Source organism: Stenella coeruleoalba (assembly GCF_951394435.1).
Source record: "Stenella coeruleoalba genome assembly, chromosome: 4".
Classification (NCBI taxonomy): domain Eukaryota; kingdom Metazoa; phylum Chordata; class Mammalia; order Artiodactyla; family Delphinidae; genus Stenella; species Stenella coeruleoalba.
The window spans coordinates 108074316-108099376 of NC_137149.1; the positions used below are offsets into that span (position 1 = coordinate 108074316).

Below are 25061 nucleotides of genomic sequence, written 5' to 3' on the forward strand. Positions count from 1 at the left end.
GCAGAGCATGGGCTGTAGAGCGCAGGCTCAGTAGCTGTGGTGCATGGGCTTAGTTGCTCTGCGGCATGTGGGATCTTCCCAGACCAAGGATCAAACCCATGTCCCCTGTATTGACAGGCGGATTCTTAACCATTGCACCACCAGGGAAGCCCCAGACATAAACTTTTTGAAGATAGTTTTCCATAGCATGTACAGAAATACAAAATTGTCCAATGAAAAGTCAAAGGCTATGAAGTGTTTGGCTTCTCTTTCTGCCTAAGGTTGTTTTTCTACTACATGGATTCTCATTGCTTTCATCTGTGTTGTTTCAGTGTTATTTTTGTTATTTCTCCCTGATCACATTCTATTTATAACTGATATTCTGCTTCACCAATCTCGAGTACAAAATGAGGTCACATTCCTTTTAATATTCAAAATAAATTTTGAGCCTCCGATCCATCCCAGCCTCCCAACTGTGATAAAATGTTTATTTCATCCTCAACAGACTCCCTTAAGCTAACTCCAAAGCACTTACAATGCCTACTATCTTAGCTTTCTAATGCTGAGTAACAAATTGCCACAAATTTAGCAGCTTAAAATAACACTCATGTCACCGTCCACAGGTCGGCACGGTGTGGCTGGATTCTCAGTTCAGGGTCTCACAAGACTGAGATTAAGGTGTCAGCAGAACTGCATTCCTTTCTGCTTGCTCTGGGGAAGAATACACTCCAAGCCCATTTAGACTGTTGGCAGAATTCAGTTCTATCTAGTTATAGAACTGAGGTCCCTGTGGTCCCTCCATCTTAAAGCCAGCAACAGTGCATCCAATCCTTCTCATGCTTTGAATTTCTCTGACTTCTGGCTTGCTTTTCTGTTTTGAAGGGCTCTTATGGTCACATTGTGCCTACCTGGATAATCTAGGATTTTCTCCCAATTTTAAGGTCAAACAATTAGTGAAGTCCTTTTTGCCAAGTGACATAACATATTGCGGATCCAACCCTAAAGAGCAGAGACCACAGAAGATATTTTGAATTCTGCCTACCAAGCCTACCTGTTCCAAAGTGAGTAAGTCTTGGTTACTATCCTTTGAAGGACACAAAGTCACAAAACCATCTTCAGTAGCCAAGGAGCCGCCTTTTAACACGTTGTCCCTGTTGAAATCCAGCCACCAAGAAGCTCAGATGCCTTTCCTTTCTAGAGAATTGTGATTTAAGCACAGAAACTCTAATGTTCTCAAAATCATCTTACTTGTGCTGCCAAATGATCCCATTTCCTAGACAAACATACCATACCAGGAAGATAATGCCTAGCAAAACTCCTATCCACTTAAGAAAAGTACTTTAATGACTTGGGGTTCTACTGCTAATCTGGGTGATGTCTCCAAGTATAGCAGGAGAGAAGGAAGTCTCTCTCCTCCAGCATTAAGTTCCTCCATCGTAGCTTCACTCTAAACCTTGTTTCATTAAACTCACTTATAATATAGTTCTAAATTGCACATCTCTTTTAGTTTACACAAATTCAAAGCCATTTTACCTGAAAGTGCAATTACAGTGCCTGAGCCTGGGGGAGTGGCCAGTCTCCCTCACAACATACCTACACTGCAGTTTTCCCTTCTGGTTTCTTTCCCTGGTCCCTAGGACCCAGGACCCACCATGATTTCCTCTCCCTAATATACTGACATTTCTTTAATGAAAAGCCTTGCCTTGTCACATAGTCATGACTAGAAAATTCTAATTCTAGAAATATATCCACAGATATGAAGGAAAACTATGGTGATTACAGGGCAGAATTGGCATACTACTCATAGAAAGATCAGTAAACCTAAAGAACATCGCAATATTCATAATGTAAAAGGTTGCTGAGTGGAGCAATGGTTCAAAATATTTTCATATTCACAAAATTTGAGTTGTTGAGACCTTCCAGATAGAAAGAGTATGTTAAGTCAAAGAATGTTTGTTATTTTTAAGTAAAAGAACTCTAATCTTGTAATTCCAGTAGAAGCAACAGAGATTACTTATCTATACAATCTCCTTAGCCTAAGATAAATGCTCGCTAACCACAAAGAGAACAGTTACCAATGATAGCCATCACATTTTGGTTATTTTCTCATTCCTTCCTTGCATTTGACAAGGGGGATCTCCTCATTGATTTTTCATGCCTTCTATTCCTTTTGGTTTTCATGGCACTGTCTTACTCCTCGTACATTCGTATGCAATTCTCTGTCTCCTTCTCAGGCTCGTCTCTTATGTATGCTCAGTGTAAACTGTGACATCAAAAACATAAAATGTGCATACAAATAACAAACGTTGGTGAGAATGTGGAGAAAAGGGAACACTTGTACACTGTTGGTGGGAATATAAATTGATATAGCCACATGAAAAACAGTATGGAGGTTCCACAAAAAAATGCCATAAGATCCAGCAATTCCACTCTTGGGTGTGTATATGGGAAAAAAAAATGAAAACACTAATTCTAAAAGATACATACACCCCAGTGTTCATAACAGCACTATTTACAGGTGCCAAGGTTTGGAAACAACCCAAGTATCCATCAACAGATGAATGGATAAAGAGGAGTTGGTGTATACACACACACACACACAGACACACACACACACACACACACACACACACACACAATGAAACATTACTCATACATAAAAAAGAATGAAATTATGCCATTTTCAACAATGTGGTTGGACCTAGAGTGTATTATGCTTAGTGAAATAAGTTAGACCAAGAAAACCAAATACTCTATGTTATCACTTATGTGTGGAATCAAAAAAATAAAACAAACAAATGCATATAACAAAACAGAAACAGACTCACAGACATAGAAAACAAACTTATGGTTACCAAAGGGGAGAGGGAGGGGAGAAGGGACAAAATAGGAGTATGGGATTAACAGATACAAATTACTATACATAAAATAGATAAGCAACAAGGATTTACTGTATAGCACAGGAAATTATATTCAATATTTTGTAATAAGCTATAAATAAATACCCTACCTAATACATCATTATTCTGGACATTAAACAAGAGTATAAACGTGAAAGCTCTTTTTAGATGACAAAGCACTACATCAATGTAAAATAACAAGTGTCAGTTGTTTCAATAATAATATCAGAACGAGAATGAAATTAAGTAGGGCTCTCTGGGACACCCACCCCATCCCTGTACCATTCCTTCAGGTTTCTGCCTTGGGAAAGTGCTTTCTTTGCAATCTCTTTACCGGGAATGGCCACTATAGGACTAGCTACTGGCATTCTTGCTTGACCTTGAGGTTCTCACTCTATGATTTGCAACTGAGAAGTTGCAAATACTTCTCAGGATGTTTCTAATACTTGCTCTGATTGCAAAATCAGAAAGAGCTTTGTGTAACTCATAAATCTATCTCCATAGCCTTCCTATGGGAAGATATGGTTATAAGTACATCTGTGATTATCACCTGCTTCTTTCCCATTGCATGGAGCTAGCAATGAAGCATTCCAGACATCCCACCAGAGGGCTAGGGTCTTCAGTGAGGAGGCCAGCATAGGAGTATAGAAGCAGTTATGGAATACTTCCTCAGAATCTTTCCCTGATAAGTCCCCGTTGGGGGCTTATCACAAATAGTCAAGTATCCCAGGTATTATATTACATTCATCTCTCCCTTAGCACCTTCCATAACCAGTTCATATACTTGACATTGCACTTTGGGTTCAGAGCACATAATATCATGAACATGATAGACAGGTGCCCATCTGTTTTCTGACTCAAATGAAAATTAAGAGCAATAGCCTACTGGCAATGAACACTCCCTTCTATCCACTGCCTTAAAGGGATAGGAAAGCCAAACTTACCAGCTCTCCTTGCTTCCTTTGCTCTGCGCCACTCTGTCCCCAAAGGGAATGCACACCCAAACTTTCTGCACTTTGGTAGAAGACAGTTAATAATCACATTTCACATTCAATTCTCAATTCACAGCAATTTGCTTTCTGCCTCATTAGCAATAAACTACTGAATATCTCTCATAAATGTTAACACTGATCATGAACATTTTTCAGTTCTTATCTAATCTAACTTTTACTATCCTTTCTACCTGGAATGCTTGGCCCTGCTTCTTTCCATCAGGAAAATCTCATTAGAAATATATTTCAGCAAGATATGTATTGTTTTTGACCTCTACAGTCCAAAAATACCTCACACAAATTTCTATTGTATCATTTTTCATGCTGTATTATAATCCTTTGTTTGCATTTTTGACATGTTGAATTGAATTGAATGACCCTTCTGACTACCTGTCACTAGGGCTTTTAATGTTCTCAATTATTTTAATAATTATAGTAGGTTGTTCAACAGTTATTTATATTTTCCCAAATGGCATATGCATTTATTAAATAGCTGATTGAAGTTAGAGATACATTATATAGTCATGAATAGGAGCCAAGTTAACTAACTTATGGAAACACTAAACTTTAGATTTCATATTCTTACCAACCAAAATAACTGATCAAACCTATATTTTTACATGGAATATGATATTTCAGGAAATTAGTTTGTTATAGAATGTTTTACTGCTTTGATATTATTTGAAAAATAGAAAAAGAACAGGAGTGTTTATTATTCTAGATTAAATTTCATGTCTCTATACCACAATTGCAATTTCATATAATATAATTTTTCCACAGCAATAAAATAAAATAAAAAGTATCAACCATAAGAAAACATGTTTTAGCATTTTTTAAACAACTTTATCATATTTTTGGCAAATCCATGGCAAAACTTTGGAAACATTTTGCACGAACATTGGATAAATCAGCTCTAAAACAGCAGTGTTTAAATGGTTTGTAGGTGTAGAGACCACACATCTCAGTTTTCCTGGCATCGTCTGGGCTTACTCTTATTGTGTTGGCACAATTAGTAGCAGCTTTCTTCTTTCACAGAAGGAGCCTAGTTTAGAAAGTAAAATTGTAAAGCCATCCTACTTACAGACTGTCTACACAGAGATTAAAAAGGAGACAATAATGTTTAATGCTTAAATGTCCCCATGACTCTCATAAAATCCCCTGAATTTTCATTTTTCAATAGAAATCTTTTTTTTTTAAAGAAGTGAACTATTGGTGTAAACCACTGTCAGTTGTTTTTTTGTTTTTTTGTGTTTCTTTTTATTTATTTATTTGGCTGCATCAGGTCTTAGTTGCAGCATGTGAGATCTTCATTGTGGTATGTGGGATATTTCGCTGCTGTGAGCAGGCTCTTTGTTGCAGCATGGGGGCTCCGGAGTGTGCGAGCTCAGTAGTTGCAGCATGCAGGCTCTCTAGTTGTGGCGCATGGGCCTAGTTGCCCTACGGCATATGGGATCTTATTTCCCCAACCAGGTGTCGAACACACGTCCCCTTCGATGGAAGGTGGATTCTTAACCACTGGACCACCAGAGAAGTCCCTCAATAAAAATCTTTTGATTTCACAAAAAAACGTTTTTGTAGGTTTTAAATTTTATTTCTGTTTTTTACAAATTTCCTTTAAATATGAATATCTCTCTGTCCTAAAAATTATATCTTATAAATATTCTTTATTTTTCTCTCAAATGAATTTTTTTTAACTGTATAAGCATATTCAAGTATTAGGTACTGTGAATGCCTACTTGTCCAACAGTTTAAAACCCCAAAAGATTCCATAATTAATAGAGATTGAAACATCTCCCTCCTAATCATTATGAACTATTGGTTATATTCATGGGGAAAATCTCTTAGATGGTAATAGCTTCTATTTCAGTGATGTGTTCTCTGTGATTTCAAATTCCCTGTTCTTGTGGGTAGTGATCTTATTTTTTCCCTGTGCTTTATGTACTGGAGACTACAATTGTTATAGTCATTATTTTTGTTCTGTATTCACCCCTAAGGCCTTGGATTGCCTTTAAATGTATTTTTAAGTGCAAATTTTTCTAATCTTTGATAACATTGTCCATTTTGTGCTTTCATGATTTCCCTAAATATGCCATTTCCACTCCATTTGAAGGAAGATATTGAGCAAAACTAGGGCAAACAAAGTATTCTGGAGACACGGCTTTGAAATTTACTCCCCCTGGTGGTCCAATGCTCTGTTGTCGTGTAATGTCATAAAAATATTTTCTCTGGTATCAGCAGTTATCATGTAAAATAGATGACAAACAGGTAATTGTTTCCAAAAACATACATGAGGACCCCCTTATCACTTAGTGAACAGATTTTACACATATTTATCTCAATTCATTATCCCAACTTATTTGTATAAGTTGTGTATAAGTACACTCTCATACAACAAAATTTCCAAACCTTGGATGCTTTTCATGGGGAACAAATGGAAAATTGTTCTTTTATTCCTAAACCTTAAATAATTTCACATAAGTTACCCCTTAAGTTCTTCTATCTATTTTAGATACAGTATGTTTGAACTTTTCTACAAGTATTTTCTAGATATGACCACTTAGACGTAAATTAAAATAACGTGTAAGAACTCATTGGATCAAAGGAGGCTTTCATAATAACAGTCTATTACCATTGTAAAGAGCCTTTGCAATATATAGTTCAACCTCTAAACTTTAGATAAGAGAAAATTGAAACCACTGCATGAGGGTTTAGATTTCCTAAGTCCCAGATCAATGTTCTAGATCAATTCTCTTAATTACATTTTAAAATAAATTTTCTTGCTACTTCTTTATTTTAATTCTGTAATAATTAAAAATACTGTAATCAGCTGTATCACAAACAATAATAAAGATGGACATATATCATTAATTTAGTCAATGAACATTTATTGAGTGCCACTTTTTTTTTCTTTTGCTGTACGCGGGCCTCTCACTGTTGTGGCCTCTCCCATTGTGGAGCACAGGCTCCGGACGTGCAGGCTCAGCAGCCATGGCTCACAGGTCTAGCTGCTCCACAGCATGTGGGATCTTCCCAGACCGGGGCACGAACCGGTGTCCCCTGCATCGTCAGGTGGACTCTCAACCACTGGGCCACCAGGGAAGCTCGAGTGCCACTTATTGATAGAGACAGTACAGCAAGTTTAAACAGGTTTGGAAGGTGGGAAAAATTTATTCTCTAATATGTTGAGATTGAGGAGTCTATGATTTATCCCAGTAAGTATTTACAATTGAGTAAGTCATGTGGATAAGCAGCTCAGGTGAGAGAACTGAGATGGAACAGCGGTCAAGGTAAGTTGGCATAGAGAAGATAGATTTAATTATAATATATTAGGAAAAAAGTGTGATGACCTGGAGAGAATCTAAGTTTGGGGAAGTTTTTAAATCTCTTTTCTCTTCTTTCCTTTCCCCTTTTTATTCCTTTCTTTCCTTTTTTACTTCTTTCTCTCTCCCTCTCTTTCTTTCTTTCTGTCTTTTCCTTGTTTAGCTGAAATTCATATGTTTGTTAGTTCTAGGAAAAGTTTTATAGTGAACAAATGGATACCAAGGGGGATAGGTGGGGTGGGATGAATTGTGAGATTGGGATTGACATAAATACACTATTGATACTATGTATAAAATAGATAAATAGTGAGAACCTACTGTGTAGCTCAGGAAACTCTACTCAATGCTCTGTGGTGACCTAAATGGGAAGGAAATCCAAAAAGGAGGCGATATATATATATATATATATATATATATATAGCTGATTCACTTTGCTGTACAGTAGAAACTAACACAACATTGTAAAGAAACTGTATTCCAATAAAAATTAATTAAAAATAAAAGAAATCAAGAAATAGCAGATTAAAAAGAGCATTTGGATTGGTGACATCAGCAAGATAGCAGAGTAGGAAGCCCTGGACTCTCCTCCCACAAATACACAGATTCAGCAAGAATTCCTAGACAAATTCCCTTTGTGATAAATCCAGAAACTAATTGAAAGGTCCCTGTATCCCCAGGTAAATGCAAAGCAAGCCTCACCAAAGCCAGTAGAGAGGTTTGGGACACCCTCTTACTGGAATCCCTACTGCCAGCATAGCACCATACTATGAAAAAGAAACACCCTAACTCTCAGCTTCTCCCAAGGGAGGCAGGGGTTGGTCTGTGCATCCAGACTCCCAGCTCTTCTAAGGTGGGGGGGGCTCCCCAGAGGACTAACTTCAATTTTGCCAGTCTTGGAGTTCTGGTGGGCCAGGCACATTCCATGCACCTGGAGGAAAATGGTGACAGCAGCTTTGGCTGGTAGACATCATACATAGATCTTACTCCCTGCTCATCACATAGCAAATGACAAAACCCACAGCTGCCTGCTTCTCCCTGGAGAGGGAAAAAGTTAGAAGAGGCCAGTGAATCTCTGTCCAGGTTGCTTGGTGGAGGTCTTCTCCTGTATAAGGCCAGTCCATGAAGACTGGGAGAGATGCCTACTTTGTCTAATATGCAGGCAGCAACACAGAAAGTCAAGGAAAATCAAGAATCAGGCAAGAATGTTCTCCCCAAAAGGAATAAGATAAATCTCCAGATACTGACACTACAGAAAGGTACTGATAGTATACCTAAAAGAGAATTCAAAATAACTGTCATAAAGGTGCTCACTGAGGTCAAGAAAACAATTCATGAACAAAGGGAGAAATTCAACAAGGAAAAAATATTAAAAAGTACAAAACAGAAATCATAGAGCTAAAGACAATAATTAAACTTAAAAAAAACCCACTAAAGTGTTTCAACATCAGACTAGATTAAGCAGAATAAAACATCGATGAACTCAAAGACCAGTCATTGGAAATAATTCAGAGAAGCAAAAAGAAAACAATGAAAAAGAGTGAAAAAACCTTAAGAGAGTTATGGGACACCATCAAGGAATCAATACACATATTATGGGATTCCAAGAATGAGGAGAGATAAAGGATGAGAAAAATTATTCAAAGAAATAATGACTGAAAACTTCCAAAATCTGGGGAAGGAAATGGACATCCAAATCCAAAAAGCTTAAGGGACACCAATCAGATAAATCAAAGAAATCTACTTCAAGACACACATTATAATTAAATTGTCAAAAATCAAAGACAAAGAGAGAATTTTGAAAGAAACAAGAGAAAAGCAACTTGTCACATCCAATGGACCCTCCTCGCCTTCTTATAAGACAATTAACAGATTTTCAATAGAAACCTTGCAGGCCAGAAGGGAGTGGGATGATAGACTCACACTGCTGACAGAAAAGAGCTACTACCAAAGAGTAATATGCCCAGAATAACTGTCTTTCAAAAATGAAGAAGAGATAAAGACTTTCCCACACAGAAAAAATGCTCAGAAAGTTCACCACCGCTAGATTTGCCCTATAAAAAATGCTAATGGGAGTTCTTCAAATTAAAATGAAAGGATGCTAAAAAGAAACATGATAGCATAAGAAAGTATGAGATTCATTGATAAAGGTAAATATATTAAAAAATTCAGAGTAGTGTATTACTGTAATGGCAGTGGGTAAATCTCTTTTAATTCTACTATAAAAATTATAAGACAAAAGTATTAAAAAATAATTATAACAAAAAAGTTAAAGATACACAGTATGAATAGATATAAATTTTGACAATAGCATGAAGTACATGGATGGGAGAAGTTAAAATGTAAAGTTTGTGTATGTGATTAAACTTGTTATTATCATCTTAAAATTAACATTTACAACTATAAGATATTTTATGTTAACCTCAAGGTAACTACAAAAAAATACTTATAGAAGATACACAAAAGAAAAAGATCAAGTATTCAAAATATATCAATAAAAAAATTAACAAAACACAAAGGAAGACAGCAAGAGAGGAAAAGACAGACAAAAGAACTCCAAGACTAACAGACAACAATTAATAAAATGGCAAGAGTAAATCCTTCCCTATCAATAACTGCTTTAAGTATAAATGGATTAAACTCCCCAATCAAAAAACAGAGTGGCTAAATGAATTTTAAAAAACAACACTCAACTATATGTGGTCTAAAAGAAACTATTCACAACAGTCAAGATGTGGAAACTACCTAAATGTCCATTGACAAATGAACGGAAAAAGAAAATGTGGTATATACATACATACAATGGAATATTATTTAACCTTAAAAAAGAAGGAAATTCTGCAATATGTGACAACACGAATGAAACTTGAGGGCATTATGAAAAGTGAAATAAGCCAGTCACAAGAAGACAAATACTGTATGATTTCGCTTATATGAGGTATCTAAAATAGTCAAATTCGTAGACTCAAAGAATGGAATGGTGGTTACCTGGGGCTGGGGAGGAGGGGGAATTGAGGAGTTAATAATCAACAGGCATAAAGTTTCACTTAAACAAGATGAGTAAGCTATAAAGCTCTGCGGTACAGCATCGTACTTACGGTCAACATAATGTACTGTACACTTAAAAATTTGTTAAGAGGGCAAGTCTCCTGTTAAGTGTTCTTACCACAATAAAATAAAAATTTTTAGAAAAAGTACTTGTTTTAGATTCTATAGGCTAGGTCTGAGACTGTATTCTAGTACTGTAAACTTCAAATTTTTTATTATCTTCTCTTAGCTCCAGTTCACTCATCCATATAATAGGAATAGTAATAAATAACATGCAGGATTCTTACTAAAATCAAATTAACCTACATATATATAGGAATATCATAGTTCTGTTGTATATTAGATACATCTTCTCATATAGAATTTTTTATGGCAAAGCCTTTTTATAGCTCCTGCCTCTTTAGGATTCTGCTTTCTCTACTTTTCCCTCTTCACACCATGGAAACATGTTCAAGAATATTTCATCTTTAAAAAAAAAAAAGCTGAACTTTAATTTTTTATATCCCCAGTGCTGCCCTAGTTTTCTTGTTTACTTTATAACTAAATTAATAAAGGAATTTTTTATTCAGTAATCTGTTCCCATCTTGCCCTTAAATTCTCTATAACTGAATTTTGCCCCCACCATTTTACTGCAACTGCTTTTCCTGTAATATCCTTCCAAGTGCAAATTTTGATGAACTCTCTTCATGCCTTATCTAATATATGAGGCATTTGACACTATTGTCTTTCTTAAAGTACTATTTCTTGATATATTCTCCTCTCTTCAGTTTTTGCAAAAAAGTAACTCTTTCCTGGTTCTTTCTGATGCTTCAGATCACTGTTTTTTACTCTCCTTTGCTGATTCCTCTTCCTACTCGATAAAATTGATGTTCCAGATTTCATTCTTATCTCCATCTTCTCCTTTGTCCATCTCAGTCACCTCTTTGAATTTAAACACTGCTGATACTTCTAGATACATTACTCCATCTAAGAAAAGTCTCTAACTTCAGAAATTCATCCATTATCTATTTCTGTCATTAATATGCATTTAGCATCTACCATTGTGAGGCATGGTCTGAAAAAAGGAATTGGAAATAGGGCAGTAAACAACACAAACCAAGATCCTTGCTTTCATTTTCTTAGATATTTCATAAGGATTTCAAGTTCAAGACGTCTAAAACTGAACTACACGCCCCCCACCTCACCTCCTACAATCTGTTCCTTACCTTGTATTTTAGTTCCTAGTAAATAATTCCATCCACTTAAGTATTCAAACCAGAAATCTGAGAGTAATCCTAGACTCTTATCTCATTGATGTCTTTCTCATAACCATTAAATCCACTTTTCAATGTCTTCTCAAATCCAGTCCCTCATCTTCATCCACAAGTACACTTCAAGATTACCTGGGCTCTGCATGTATAAAAGGGGATAGTTTTATGCCTACTTCATGGTGTTGACAATAAGGTTGATGAGATAATAGATTCATTAGTCTCAGAACAGTACCCAACACATGGTGTGGTGCTTATTAAATAAGTGTTAGTTATCTTTATTAAATACTAATAATTATTAGCTATTAGAATTGGCATGTGAGATGAAACCTATTTCCCTTCCCTGCCTAGTAAAACAAAAGTATTGATTAACAATCCAAATCACTTCATCAAAAGTACCACGTGCTACACAAATTAACTTTTTTTGATAAAGTGTATATATATAAAATCTGCCTGTATGACTCAAGCATTTTATTGGGATTATGTATATCCATATATCTCAGAAATATATGTATGTGTGTATATATATATAGTTGAGGATCATACCCATGTCCCCTATTCCAATTTGTGAATCTCCTAACTGAACAGCCAGGAGAATAGAGGTCAATTTATCTTCTTTATTATGAATTAAACTGAATTGGGGGACCCAGCTTGGGTGCATAGTCAAATTGGCTTGTAATACTTTTACCACTGGATTGAATTTATCACCAGTACTATAGGCTGCTCTCCTATCATCACCCTATTGGGCATTGAGCCTGCCATGATAAACTTCACTCATGAAAGCTGGCTAAAGTGAGGACCTAGAAAGCCATGAATGTTTAGCTCCTTTTCTCAGTTCACTAATCAGATAGTCATTCCTGCTCTCTTGCAGAGGCTTGATTAAACAGACAGAGATGGTTGGAAAACCACTTTTCCTGACTCTGTGCCTCAGAAAAGGCAGACACTCCAATGTCTTGGCCATAGAAGGAGTAAGAGGGGAAGAGAGAGAATAGTTCTCACTAATATGCACCCCCAAAGATATAAATATATGATCTATATAATCAGTTTTTTCTGAGTATTAAAAATTTTGAGGGTAAACATATTACATTTTCAGGTAGTAGCAAAAAGGTGATGCCTCAGAAAACAATGTAATTCAGAGTGAGTTTAATCAATGAAATCTACTCTTTCAAAATGAAGAAGAGGAGTAATAGAGGGAAAAACAACCCAGAAATAGGATAAGGGGAAAATGATTAAAAATAAATATTACAAATATTTGAGAGGCGTACTGGGCTGGGAGCTCTACATGACTTATCTCTGTGGCTGTCATTTTAAAAGCAAACATAATATTAGAAAATGTGTTAATGGGAATAAGATATGTAAAAATAAGTGTATTGAGGATACTTCCAATGAACATAACAGCATTATATTTGTTTTTGACAAGTAAGTATAAAATGAGAGATGGAAAAAAATAGAAAGTTTCCATAGACGAACCTCCAAAGAAGGGATTGAACAGGCAATGTTGAACAGTAGAAAGAACATGCATATGCTTTGAAACACACAGATCTGGGTTGAAATATTAACCCTATGATGTATTAGTTGCAGGGTGTTAACTATGCTAGTTGAACTCCCATAGTATCCTTGCCTTGTCTGTGAAATAAGAGCAAATTCATATGGGTGTTGTTTTATAATACATCACATCATGCCTGGCCTCTGGTAACCTCTCAAACACAAGTAGTTTTCTTACTGCCTGGGAAACATATTATTGAAAAATAGAACCTTAAAGAAATGAATTAATTTGTTTTGAATGAAAAGAGGTGACTTAGCCTGCCTTTCCTTCCAGTAAACAGTCTCTTAATACCCTGAATACTCAATATCCTGAAGAGTCTGAACTAGAAGAAATAGCCTTAAATTGTATCAATTTTCTTCTTGACTTCCTGGGAATATGATACTGGAATAGGTCCTAGGTCCTAGAGTGTTCAAACCAGGAAATCATGCAAAACATTCATAAATATGTATCTAAATGATTTGAAAATAACCCAGTCTAATCTTTTCTGCAAGAATTTTAATCACACATGTGGTCTACATGGTTGTATAGACTGTGATCCTATCCATTTATTTTGAAGCTGAACTGCCCCAAATATTTTCTGAAATATATTTGTCAATTTAATTCATTATGCATATTAATTCCTAATAAATATTTATTTCTATAGTTTTTACAACTGGGACAGTCATGTTGCTGTTTGGAATTCAACTCCCAACTACCAAGTGATTGCTGATAATCCAGAAGGCTTACTTTTCAAATACAAAAGAGACAGAAAAATTCTCAACGTGGACCCTAAGGTAAGTCTGCTTTTACACTTAGGTATCTCCTCAAATTTTATTGTATCTCTACCATCATTCAAAAATTATTAAATATTTGACCTTAAGCTTTTAAATTTAGAAGTGAAAAGATATGTGGAAACTTAGAGCATCTACTCTCCTTAAAGAAAAAAACTTCAAAACAATAAATTATCAGAAATCAACAAAGAAGAATTTGGGAGGAATTTAAATGGAACTCACATGTGGGAACACTTCTCCATGCCTGACAGCAGAATTAGGTAAGGGAGCCAGTGACAGCAAATCTGTTTGCTCTGATTCTGGGGAGTCCAGTAACTTTCTGCTCTGAAAGGGGAGATGAGTCATTTAGGGAAGAGAGACTCTCACCTCACATACATACCTTTTTTTATGTGACTAACACTGAAAACAGTGTTGTGTTTAGTGCATTTCCGAGCATTAACTTAGAAAATACATTTGATTTAAATATTTTAAAAACATGTGCCATGATATTTTGAATTTGTTCAAAGACAAATGTTTACATCTTACATATTTTCAAAGACTACATTTACATCATGACTTTTAATCATGATTTGTCATATAGCTGGGGGCGAAGGTTGAAACGTAAAAGTCGTATGTGCTTGGGTTGCTTTGGTGGGTTTTTTTTCTAACTTTTAGAAAACATGTTACTCACCTGACAGTATCAGTCTAAAATCCAAAGTCAAGAGAAATAGTTCTTCATAGTGAAGGAATAAAATTGTGTGATATGCCTGGGGTAGGTAAAGGATGGACTGAGGGTAAAGGGGAGTCTTAATCTAAAACCTTTTCAAAAAGTTTTTCAAAATAAAAAATATTTAGTTTCATATCCACTTAATGTAGTTCTTTGCTCATAAAAAGTACTTAGTAACTATGTGCTCAAAAAATGAATAAAGGAAATTTTGTAGCATGAAATAGATTCTTGTCTGAATCAGATACAGCTTCAAACACAAGAAACCCCAAGCTGGTGACTTAAAGAGAAAAGAGACTTCTTTCTCTCCCACTTGTAAGTCTATATAGTGGCTGTCCAAAGTTGGAGTGGCAGCTACACTGTCATCTGGGCCAAGGAGGCCCTCATCCTCTTAGGCCAACATAGATCTCCAGCCAAAACAACCACCTTTTAAACAGAATGTATGGAAGAAGGTGAGTAGGTACAAAGAACATGCCCCCACTGCCTTGTAAGGAAGTTTCCCCAAAGCTACCACACTCATGGTCACGTATGTTCCATGGCAAGAGCTTAGTCACACAGCCATATCTTGCTACATGGAAGGCTGGGAAATGTAATCTTTATTTAGGTAGCCATATGTCCAGCTAGAAACAAGAGTTCTACAAAAGGGAGAAGAGAGGTTTGGGTAGACAACTAGCAGTTCTGTTACTAGATTGGCCTTATGGAGCACCCCCACCACCACCCTTGTGCCCTAGCCTGGCTGAAGACCCCTGCCTTGGCAGGGGAGCTTCTTTTCCTGTTCAGATTTGCACAGGCAATAACAAAACTGATGCTGAGATTGAAATAACACAAGCTTTATTCAATGGCCAGAGAATGGAGAAGCCGGAACTTAGTTCACAAATCAACTTCTAGTCAGGGGGTGATCAAGGCAAGATTTTTAAAGGTAGGGTTAATGACAGGGAGGCATATGCATTGGCTTTCTGGGAATAGGCGGGGTTCTTCCTGGAACTGGTTGCCACCTCCTTTTTTTCCTTCTATGGTGTGGTACTTCCTGTTATGGCCACTGGCAAGCCTGTCACTTAGCATGCTCATGTATTACAGTGAGTGTATGATGGGGCTCAAGGTCTACTGAAGACCAGGTCATCAGCCATTTTAGACTTGGCCGGTTCTAACCAGTTCTGGTGGCCTCCTGTTTTTCTCTTCTGGTGGTTTCCTGTGAGACAAAGATAACACTTCCCCACAGCTTACATTCTCTTGGGGGAGGGGGAGAGTTAGAGTTAACAACCATGGTGACAGTTTCTGACACAACACTATCTCCTTCAAAAGAACATTACTCTTTTTTTTTTTTTTGTTCTCAGGTTTCTCATTAGTTAGATGAGGGACTGGACCTGAACATCAGTAGGGCCATATTTATTATGAATCTATGAATAGCGGAGAAGTTTATGAGTGCATCTTCTCTCTGGTGGTGCCTCTATACTCATCATAGATGGGTGCCAACATGTTATCATTTGAGGCAAATTACAGAAAACTTAATAAATAGCATTCACAGAGTCTTTTCCTTTTTGAAGGCTAAACTATGTACATAAGAAAAGATATAAATTGATTTATAGCATCATTAAGATGTATGAAACAAATTTTTGAATCAGTTTTGAATATCACACAGACTCTTTTAGGGCTCTATTTTAACTGATGCCATATACATATATCAAGAATGTATGTCATGAATTAGAGTTTTTGTCTATGTCTTTGAAGAATCATTATTGAATCCAAACTGCTGCTTGACTGGTTCAAATAACTTTAACTAAAACACACATTTACAAAGTAATCAATCATGATCTTTCAAAGACTTAGTCAACAATCCATGAAATATAATGTCTTCCTCTTTTTTCCTGGAAGATTTTACTTATAACTCAAAAGATTCATGATGAGTCTGAAGGAAAGTTACTTCCAAAATCTTGGAGAATGAACAAGGATTTGGTTAATTAATGATAAAAGTAAAGAATTATTGGGTGAGACATCCAATAATATTTGGGTACTTCTATTTCTTTAAATTTTATTTTAAGCTTATCTTTTTAAAGATAAAAACTTACTGGAAAAGAATGTCGGTCTCAGAATTAATAAACAAAATTCTAGGCCTTACTTTACTATTAACTGGCTGCATGGCCTTGAGAAATTCACTTTACCTCCCTAGGCTTTACTGTTCACAACTGGAAGATGAGAGTTTATTGTTGTTGTTGTTATCATTATTTTCTGATCTCTGGAGTCCTTCTACAGGCTCAGACCTGATTCACAGAGATTCTGACTCAACTGGGCCCAGAAGTACATATTTTCATAAGTGGCCAGTGTGATTCGGCTGTAGATTGCCATGAACCACAATTTGAAAAAGTCTTATCTATAAAAACACAATAATCTCAAGAGATCTGGTACTCTGTTCCCAAACACAAGTGTTCTCAAACAAAATATAACACATATATTTTCATTTTTATGGACTAGATATAAAAGTAGCATGTACATCACCTACCTGATTTCTTAGCTTTTTCACCCTCGTCAAAGACCCATGATCCTTTTATATTTCATGCATCCACATAGCAGCTCTTACAGGCCTGCAGGAGAGTGAAGAAATAAGCTAATATGTCAAGTTTTTTGAACTACAAACAACGATACGAGTTACGTTTTTATAGTCAGTATTCTTCTTAATAACTTTGCTGACAATTCTTCCTAAGATGAACACCTTCTAATAACTCCATAAAGTGCTATAAAATGTTGTAAGAACAACACAACTCAACTCTCCTTCAAGTACTCTCTTTGAAATATTTTATGCTTAAAACTAAAGGGGTCAAGATAAATGAAAAGTGGAAACACTGGTAAACAGGATGTGTTTCCTTTGTACAACACAGATGTAGACTCATTAATTCTGAAGCATGTTTCCTATGAAACATAGTTGTTTGTGAATGGTAAGAGTGGAAAAAAGAAAATTGTGCAGGTCTTAGAACAAGTAATATGAGTTCATTGGTTAATAAATTCCCAATGCAATAAGAGTTTGGTTGCACTGAAAACAGGACCACTGACTTTAACTTCCCTGCAGCTGTATAACATCTGGAAAAAATAAGGTCAGTTTCTACTTTTGAGTGAAGAATGCTTGTCTAAGTGATTCACACCCACCAAAATGTTTCCATTGTATTACCTTTAGAAGGACTGAGGGGACGCAGTTTGCACTCACTCCTCTGCACTATCTGGACAAATGAGAAAAACTAGGCATTTTTCTTTTGCTTTTAGGAAACATTAACCTGAAAGAGTTTGCTTTGAGTCTTAGCCTAACATAGGTGGTCTAAAACCTTCATGATCTACTAATAAGATGAGAGATTGTATAAAATGATTAAAATAGGAAACATCTTCCACAGTTACACCAGCTTTTTTCCTTTCCCCTCCCCTCTTCTATTAACTAATGTGAGAACATATCACCTGGAAAAATGTCTGGTTAATAGGTACTTAATAAATATTCATGGAACAAATGATTAAATGAATGATTCCCTCCAAACACACAAATATAATGCTATAATAATTCAAAGTTGAGGAGTGGATTATGTCACTGATGCTTGAGGTAACAGTGATAGCTAGAAAGGGTACAGTCACACCACTCTGTATTGATCCAAGTAAGTCAGAAAATAAATTACAGGAACTTATCAGTGGAAACAGCTAGTGTTGCCATAATTGTAGGCTTTGTTGAGGTTATGCAGAAACCTTTATTTGGTATGTGCTTTCAAGTGTTCTTGTGCAGTCCCAGGAATATGTAATTTAAGCTGTCTCAAATTAAGACTGTTAAATTAGAATGTTTTTGATTTATGAACAAATTGACACAAACAGGTTAAATGACTTGTTCAAGGTCACAGAGTTCATCATTAGTAGACTCTAGCGATGGAGGTTAAACATAAATTTGAGACACCATAGGGAATGTAAAGATGAGCAAGAGTTCAACCCTTGCCCTTTAAGTGCTTGAAAGATTTTTAAGGAAACAGGCATGTAAAAAATATAACTGCAACATAAGGAAGAAAGTGATATGTTGCAAAAAAGAGAAATGCTTTGGGGATTCAGTGGAAGAGATGACTTTTGATCTGAGGCAGGAGCCAGTGGAAAGGAGATGGTGAGGGGACAGCATTGGGGATTATTAGGTGATTATTAATAGAGGAGGTAATCTTTTAACTGAAATTGAAGAATGATTAAGAATTGAACTCATAGAGATGGAGAAGAAGATAATGCCAGGAATGAAACCTATTAGCAAAGATAAGGTTGATGAGTGTAAAACAAAGGCAAAGAAAACCTAAATAGTTCAATTTGGCTGCTGAATTAGTTTGGAGAAGGAGCAGAATGGGAATTGAGCATGGAAAGGTCATGAAAAGCCTTGAATGCAAGACTGATGAAGACCTTGGAGTAGACCTGACAGGAAATAGGGAAATATGCCCAGGCTCTTGTGCAGGGAAATAACAGGAAGAAAGTTGTGTTTTAAGGAGATTAGAGGGTGTTGATTATGACAGACTAGGGAGAAAGACTGGAGAAAATGAGAGCGTAACAGTAATCCAGGTGAAGAGCAAAGAGAACCAGAATTAGGGGCCCTACCCCAGTTAGGATGTTTCTGAGCTACGTTTTTAGTATCACAACTACCCGGCCACCCAGGTAAAGACAAAACTTAGAGAATATATCAATGAAGAAAAAGTGGTTGAGAGATCTCACTTTACTCCAACACTTAGGAAAGAGAAAGAGAGTTGGTTCTGGTGCTGGATGAGTATAGAGAAAAAGGTGGATGGATGTTAGTCAGTCTGTCGCCTCTTCATTCTTCCTTCCATCCTCCTGTTCCTCGTCTGATGTTTACTGAGTAACTACTGGGCACTGTGAGGTATAAAAAGTGGACCCGAAAGGTGGGTTTCTTGCCCTAAAAAGCTTATAGGTTAATTGGTGGGCAGGTGAGAACATAAAATACGCAGAGAAATGGCAAGCTGGAAAGTGACCTGAGAGGAAAGAAAATGCTCCAAGAATTCAAAGGAGGAAGAAGTTACTTTGGACCTAAAGCATTCAAAAAAAAGTTAATGAAAGAGATGGCATCTGAACTGGATCTTGAAGGATGAATATGGTGAAAACATGAGGACTGGAGCAGAGGAGTATACTGATAGGAAGGAACATCACATAAAAGGTGTGGAAGCACAGAGCATGCGGCTACATGGGAAGGGAGAGGAGCTCCTTTTGGCTAAAGAGTCATTCTCAGCATGGGCCAGACATCAGAATCACCCAGAAAGTTTTAGAATATTTGATCCCCAAAGATTCATCCCCAAAGATTCTAGTTTAATTGGTCTGGGTGGAAGGCCTGGGCATCCATACTTTTTAAAAGCTCCCAGGTGATTCTTAACTGCAAGCAGTTGAGACCAAGGTACAGGAAGGAGAGAAATAGCAGAGAAGTTTTGAGAGAAAATTGAACTCCAAGAGTGGAAGCCAAATCTAGTGAGTTTTTGCCATTCTGCACAGTTCAATGAAAATCTGTACCATTTGTGTTATGACTTAGAATCAAAATTTCTGAGTACAAAAATGATTAAGACATTTTGAAAGGAGGTTATTTTTCTGTTGGCTAAACTCCAATTGGTGTTCAAAAGAAAATCAATTGTATGAAAAATATGAAATACAGTAAGACAGAGGCTCCTTTTTGTTACTTTGTTTCGTGTCTAATAGAGTGCATTTGAATATAGTTTCCTGATAAATAGCTGATAACAAAACAAGCAAACAAACAAACAAACAAAAATGTTAAAAGATCTTAGAGATGTGTGGTTTCTATTAGATGTAAGAAATTGAAACAAAAGACATTATTATAGCATAAACCTTTCTGGTTCACCCTGAGTGTCACAGAACTTGGACAATATGCAATGCAGACCGTGCATTGATTTAGCAGGATGTATTTCTTTTCTCTTTACATATCAATACTCCTGTCTATACAGCAGGCGCTCCCCAACCCAGTCTCCCCTTTTTGAAAATCACAACTGTTCAAACATAAAAATGTGCTACTTTGGAATGCAAACTGTTATCACAAGAGCTCTTCATCAACATCCAGCCCACCATGGCTTGATTAGTAGCAATTTCCTTCACTTCTATATAGCATTTCCCTTTCCTCTCTCCTCACGCCAGCCAATCAGGAGAACACTAAGCTCCACCCCCTAGAGGTTCAAACTGCATAGGTCTGTGGCAAGGCCCAGGAATTTGTATTTTTTTAATATTTTATTTTATTAGAGTATAGTTGATTTACAATGTTGTGTTAGTTTCAGGTGTATAGCAAAGTGATTCAGTTCTACATTTTTTTTTTCTTTTTCAGATTCTTTTCCCATATAGGTCATTACAAAACATTGAGTATAGTTCCCTTTGTTATACAGTAGGTCCTTGTTGTTTCTCTGTTTTGTTTGTAGTAGTGTGTATATGTTACTCTCAAATTCCTTATTTATGTCCCATCTTACCTGTCCCCTTTGGAAACCATAAGTTTGTTTTCTATGCCTGTGAGTCTATTTCTGTTTTGTAAATAAGTGCATTTGTATCGTTTTTTTAGATTCCAGATATAAATGATATCATATGATATTTGTCTTCTGTCTGACTTATTTCACTTAGTATGATCATCTCTAAGTTCTTCTGTGTTGCAGCAAATGGCAATATTTCATTCTTTTTTATGGCTGAATAGTATTCCATTGTATGTACATATATATATATATATATATATATATATATATATATATATATATATACCGCATCTTCTTTATCCATTCATCAGCCAGTGGATATTTAGGTTGCTTCCATGTCTTGACTATTGTAAACGGTGCTGCAGTGAACATTGGGGTGCATATGTCTTTTTGAATTATGGTTTTCTCCAGATATATGCCCAAGAGTATTTTTAAATGTCTCCTCAGGTGAACTTAAAGATTAGCTGGATTTGATATATACTGCTTTTCATAGTGATATATCATTAGCTATTGTTTCACCTTACCATATGTCCATAAGGTAATCAAACTTCATTCCTCTAAAACACCTTTTAAGTCAACAGTGTTAATTTTAAGTAGCCTAAATTACACATTCCTGAGACTGCACAAACTGACTACAAAGTACAAACCGTACAGCAAAGGCTTCTGGATAACCTTCACAGTAATATGAATGACCGCAGTAGATGCTTCCACTGATAAATTGCCGCTATTTTTCCTTCCTTACTTGGATCATTATAGAATAAGGGTGATGGTACTCATTCTTGCTGTCATGGCCTCATCAAGAATCATTTTGTCAGGTAGGTTTGCCCAGAGGCTTATATGAAACATACATGACAGAGACTTATAAAGCATAAACTGAAACGTAGGGCAGAAACCCTTTCTGGTCTCTAGTGCTAGCATATGGCAGGTGCTTAGTAAACATCTGTGGAATGAATAAACTGAATATTAAATATTTGCTAAAGAAATGAATAGGAGGGCCAAAAATATCCTGGAAACTTTTGAGGTTAACTTTAAACTATTTTAGGATCTTAGACATTTGAAACATATGTAGAGTTAATGCTATTTTCAAAGAGTTGAAAATTGCCAGAGTAATTGACTCTGGTGCTTTTCTGTCCTTGGTAGGTGAGTTAACCCTGGGGGTCCTTTGCTGAACTTTGGAGTGCTGATTCTAGGTGTCCAGGGCAATGGCGCTGTGTTAGGTTCTTGGTATTTTATTATTTTTTAAAATGAATGTATAGTCATTATTGTATATGATACAGATGCAAAAAGACACAAAAAATCAAAAAGCCACATTTTACTTTCTTTTTCTACGAGCAAAACAATATCTAGTGAACAACGTTTAAAATTAAAAATAACTTCTACTAATGAAAACATATGTTTTTGTTTTGGGGGGTTTTGCTTGTTTGTTTGCTGAATTTAGAGGACGATTCCAGCAATACCTCCTCACAGCTCCTCTCTCCTCTGTTCCACAACCCCCCACCCAAACACTTGCTACTGTTAGTAGGAAAGGTGTTAATTGCCTCCTAATTCTGCCTCTTAGTTCATTGACTATGTTAAAATCATCTGGAGCCTGTCACAGGCTGAAATTTCTCTTCTCAAAATGGTGGCCCATAACATTCCTACATCCTTTCCGCAGATGGTTCGAATTTATTCTCTCGAAGCTCCACCCTCACTGAAGGTCCTCAGTTTTACAGTCTGTCTTTTTACAGGGCCAAGGTATATTTCCTATTGGATAGTTTTAAAAAGAACCCATATTGACTAGAATAGGTTTAAGAGAAGCTATGATTTCTTCAAAGTCTCCAACAGCGTTCCCTCAACTCCACGCAAACTTGAATTAATGGGGCAAGGGATACTTACTGAATCACCAGCACCACTTTTTTGGCTCCTGGATTTTCCTCAGAGAGCTCTTGTAAAAGTTGCTTTTTAACAGTGGCACAGTCACAGTTATTAAGTAAAGCGGAGGCCTTGCCAACTTTCTGGTTTTGCTGCCCAAATTATTGAATGTTTGGTTGATTATAGCCCTAAAACACCCACATACTAAGAAGCTTTTAAACATTTTCTCCCCTGGGCAATCACCTGGTATACCTGAACTGAAAGTCCACCACATATAAATTAAGTATTTACTCAACTAACTGCTAAAATCAATGGCCTTGAGGAATACATTAAAAATTACACAACAGAGCTTGGCTTTTATGAATTAAAACTCCTAAAGCTTAAATGTGATGACCTCTTCTCAACCTGGAAAACTGATTTTAATTTTTATGCAGTATTATGCAACAACCCCTAGAGATAAGCACATTGTTGTTAAGGGTCCAATATATGAACTCATATATAAGGTGTAGCACAGAAAAGGTGAGCTGGAGGAAAGAAAAAAATTAAATATATAATTTTAAATTTTATATATATATATATATATATATATATATATATCAATGCTTAGTAATGAAAGTATGAATGATAACCCTTCACTGTCCAAGCTGAATATCTGCTGTGAAAAGAAAAGTACATATTTCAATAAAACATATATGACAAAGGAAAATTGTTGTTTTAAGCCTCTGACTAGGAAAGCCTAATCAAACATTATGCCAATGGTAAAACAGGCCAAAACAGAAATGAGAATGGAGAAATTTGAGGAAGAGAGCTTTAGCCCCAATTCATGCTCACTTTTTTGCAAAATTTATCACAAATCAGGACGTGGAAGGTTAGTTTCTTGGCTAAATGAAAGGATTAAATAAGAACAAAATAATTGTTTCCTTCATGATTTCAAAGACTGATAACTAATGATAGAGAAGCAGGCACCAGAAACACAGAGTCAGGCGTGGAGTCATTGTTGGTGCAAGACCACAGTTAATAGATCATTTCTAATTCAAAGAGAGCATGATTTCTTCTGGGTCTCAACAGTTGAACACATAGTCAGCTCCTTAACGATTCACCACCCCAGCAGATGCTTATAGTTTCTGAGTCACTAAAATCCTAAAGCAGGTTGAGGGATATTGAAATATATTGGAACATGGAACACACTAGCATGAATAGTGATCAAGTCCATTGGCAAGAGAGAAAAATTTCATGTTGATAACTTCTAAATGTTTATTGCTGCTTGGGATGTCTTCAGCATAAATATTGGTGGCCTCAGTGATACACATAGCCTCAAATAGCTGAAGCAAGAGTAAAAAACACAATAAAACAAACAAACAAATGGCAGCCCCAACTTGGTAACCCAGAACACTGCCTTAACAAGCACGTGAGGCTGCTCTCCAGAGAATAGGTTCTTAACCTTTTGGGAAACACAACTTATTTTAACAATTTGATACATTTTATGGATTTGCTCAGAAAAGAAAATGCACACATGGGGCCACACACAGAGTAATATAATAATATTTTAGGATATTCACAAGACCTGTCTAAGTCTCTTAATGAATTCCATTTGAGAACTGAAGACCTAAGGGCTCTCCAAAATGCCTGGGATCAATTGAAAGGGGCTAGAAGAACAACAGGACAAGTGGGAAAGTGTGGGGTATAACCACCAGGACTCAGGCAGGGAAAAGCTGTTTAAGAGGGGCAATAGGTAAAATAAGTTGGAGTTAAATAGATCTTATCCGCTTCGTGATTAAGGCAAATTACTTAACCCCTTCAGAGCACTTCTCTACCTCGGTTTTCTCATCTGTTAAATCTGTAAAAAACAACCATTTTACACAAGACTGTTGTGCTGATTAAATGAGAGAACATGTTTAATGTGCTATTGAATAGGTGCTCTGTGAATAGATATTGTTTCCTGATGGTGTATCAACTTAGAAAAAAATGAAAGTTCTAAAAGAATTTCATTTTTTTATTGGAATAGTTAAAAACTGGATATAATCCATATGTCCATGACTGGGCAATGATTAAATAAATTATGATACATCATCACAGTGAAATAGTATGAAGCAGCTTTAAAAATGAGTTAAAGCTATACTTATTGAAGATGATGTGCTAGTATGGATAGATGTTTATTTACACTATTAAATGGAAAAAGCAAGCTGTAAAACAATATTCTACCCTGTAAAGTACTCACCATTTATATAAGGATTTCCCACTGATGGA

General features: G+C 36.2%; 1 protein-coding gene across 1 annotated transcript in view; it reads left to right on the top strand.

The window, feature by feature from the left end:
* The window catches only part of CFAP299 (cilia and flagella associated protein 299), a gene marked incomplete at its 3' end in the record, with an annotated part of 625628 nt that overhangs the window by 593182 nt on the left and 7385 nt on the right, over window positions 1–25061 (top strand). The window contains exon 5 of the mRNA XM_079920505.1: window positions 13673–13802. Within this exon, the coding sequence (XP_079776631.1) occupies window positions 13673–13802 (130 nt within the window). The remainder of the gene's footprint in view (window positions 1–13672; window positions 13803–25061) is intronic.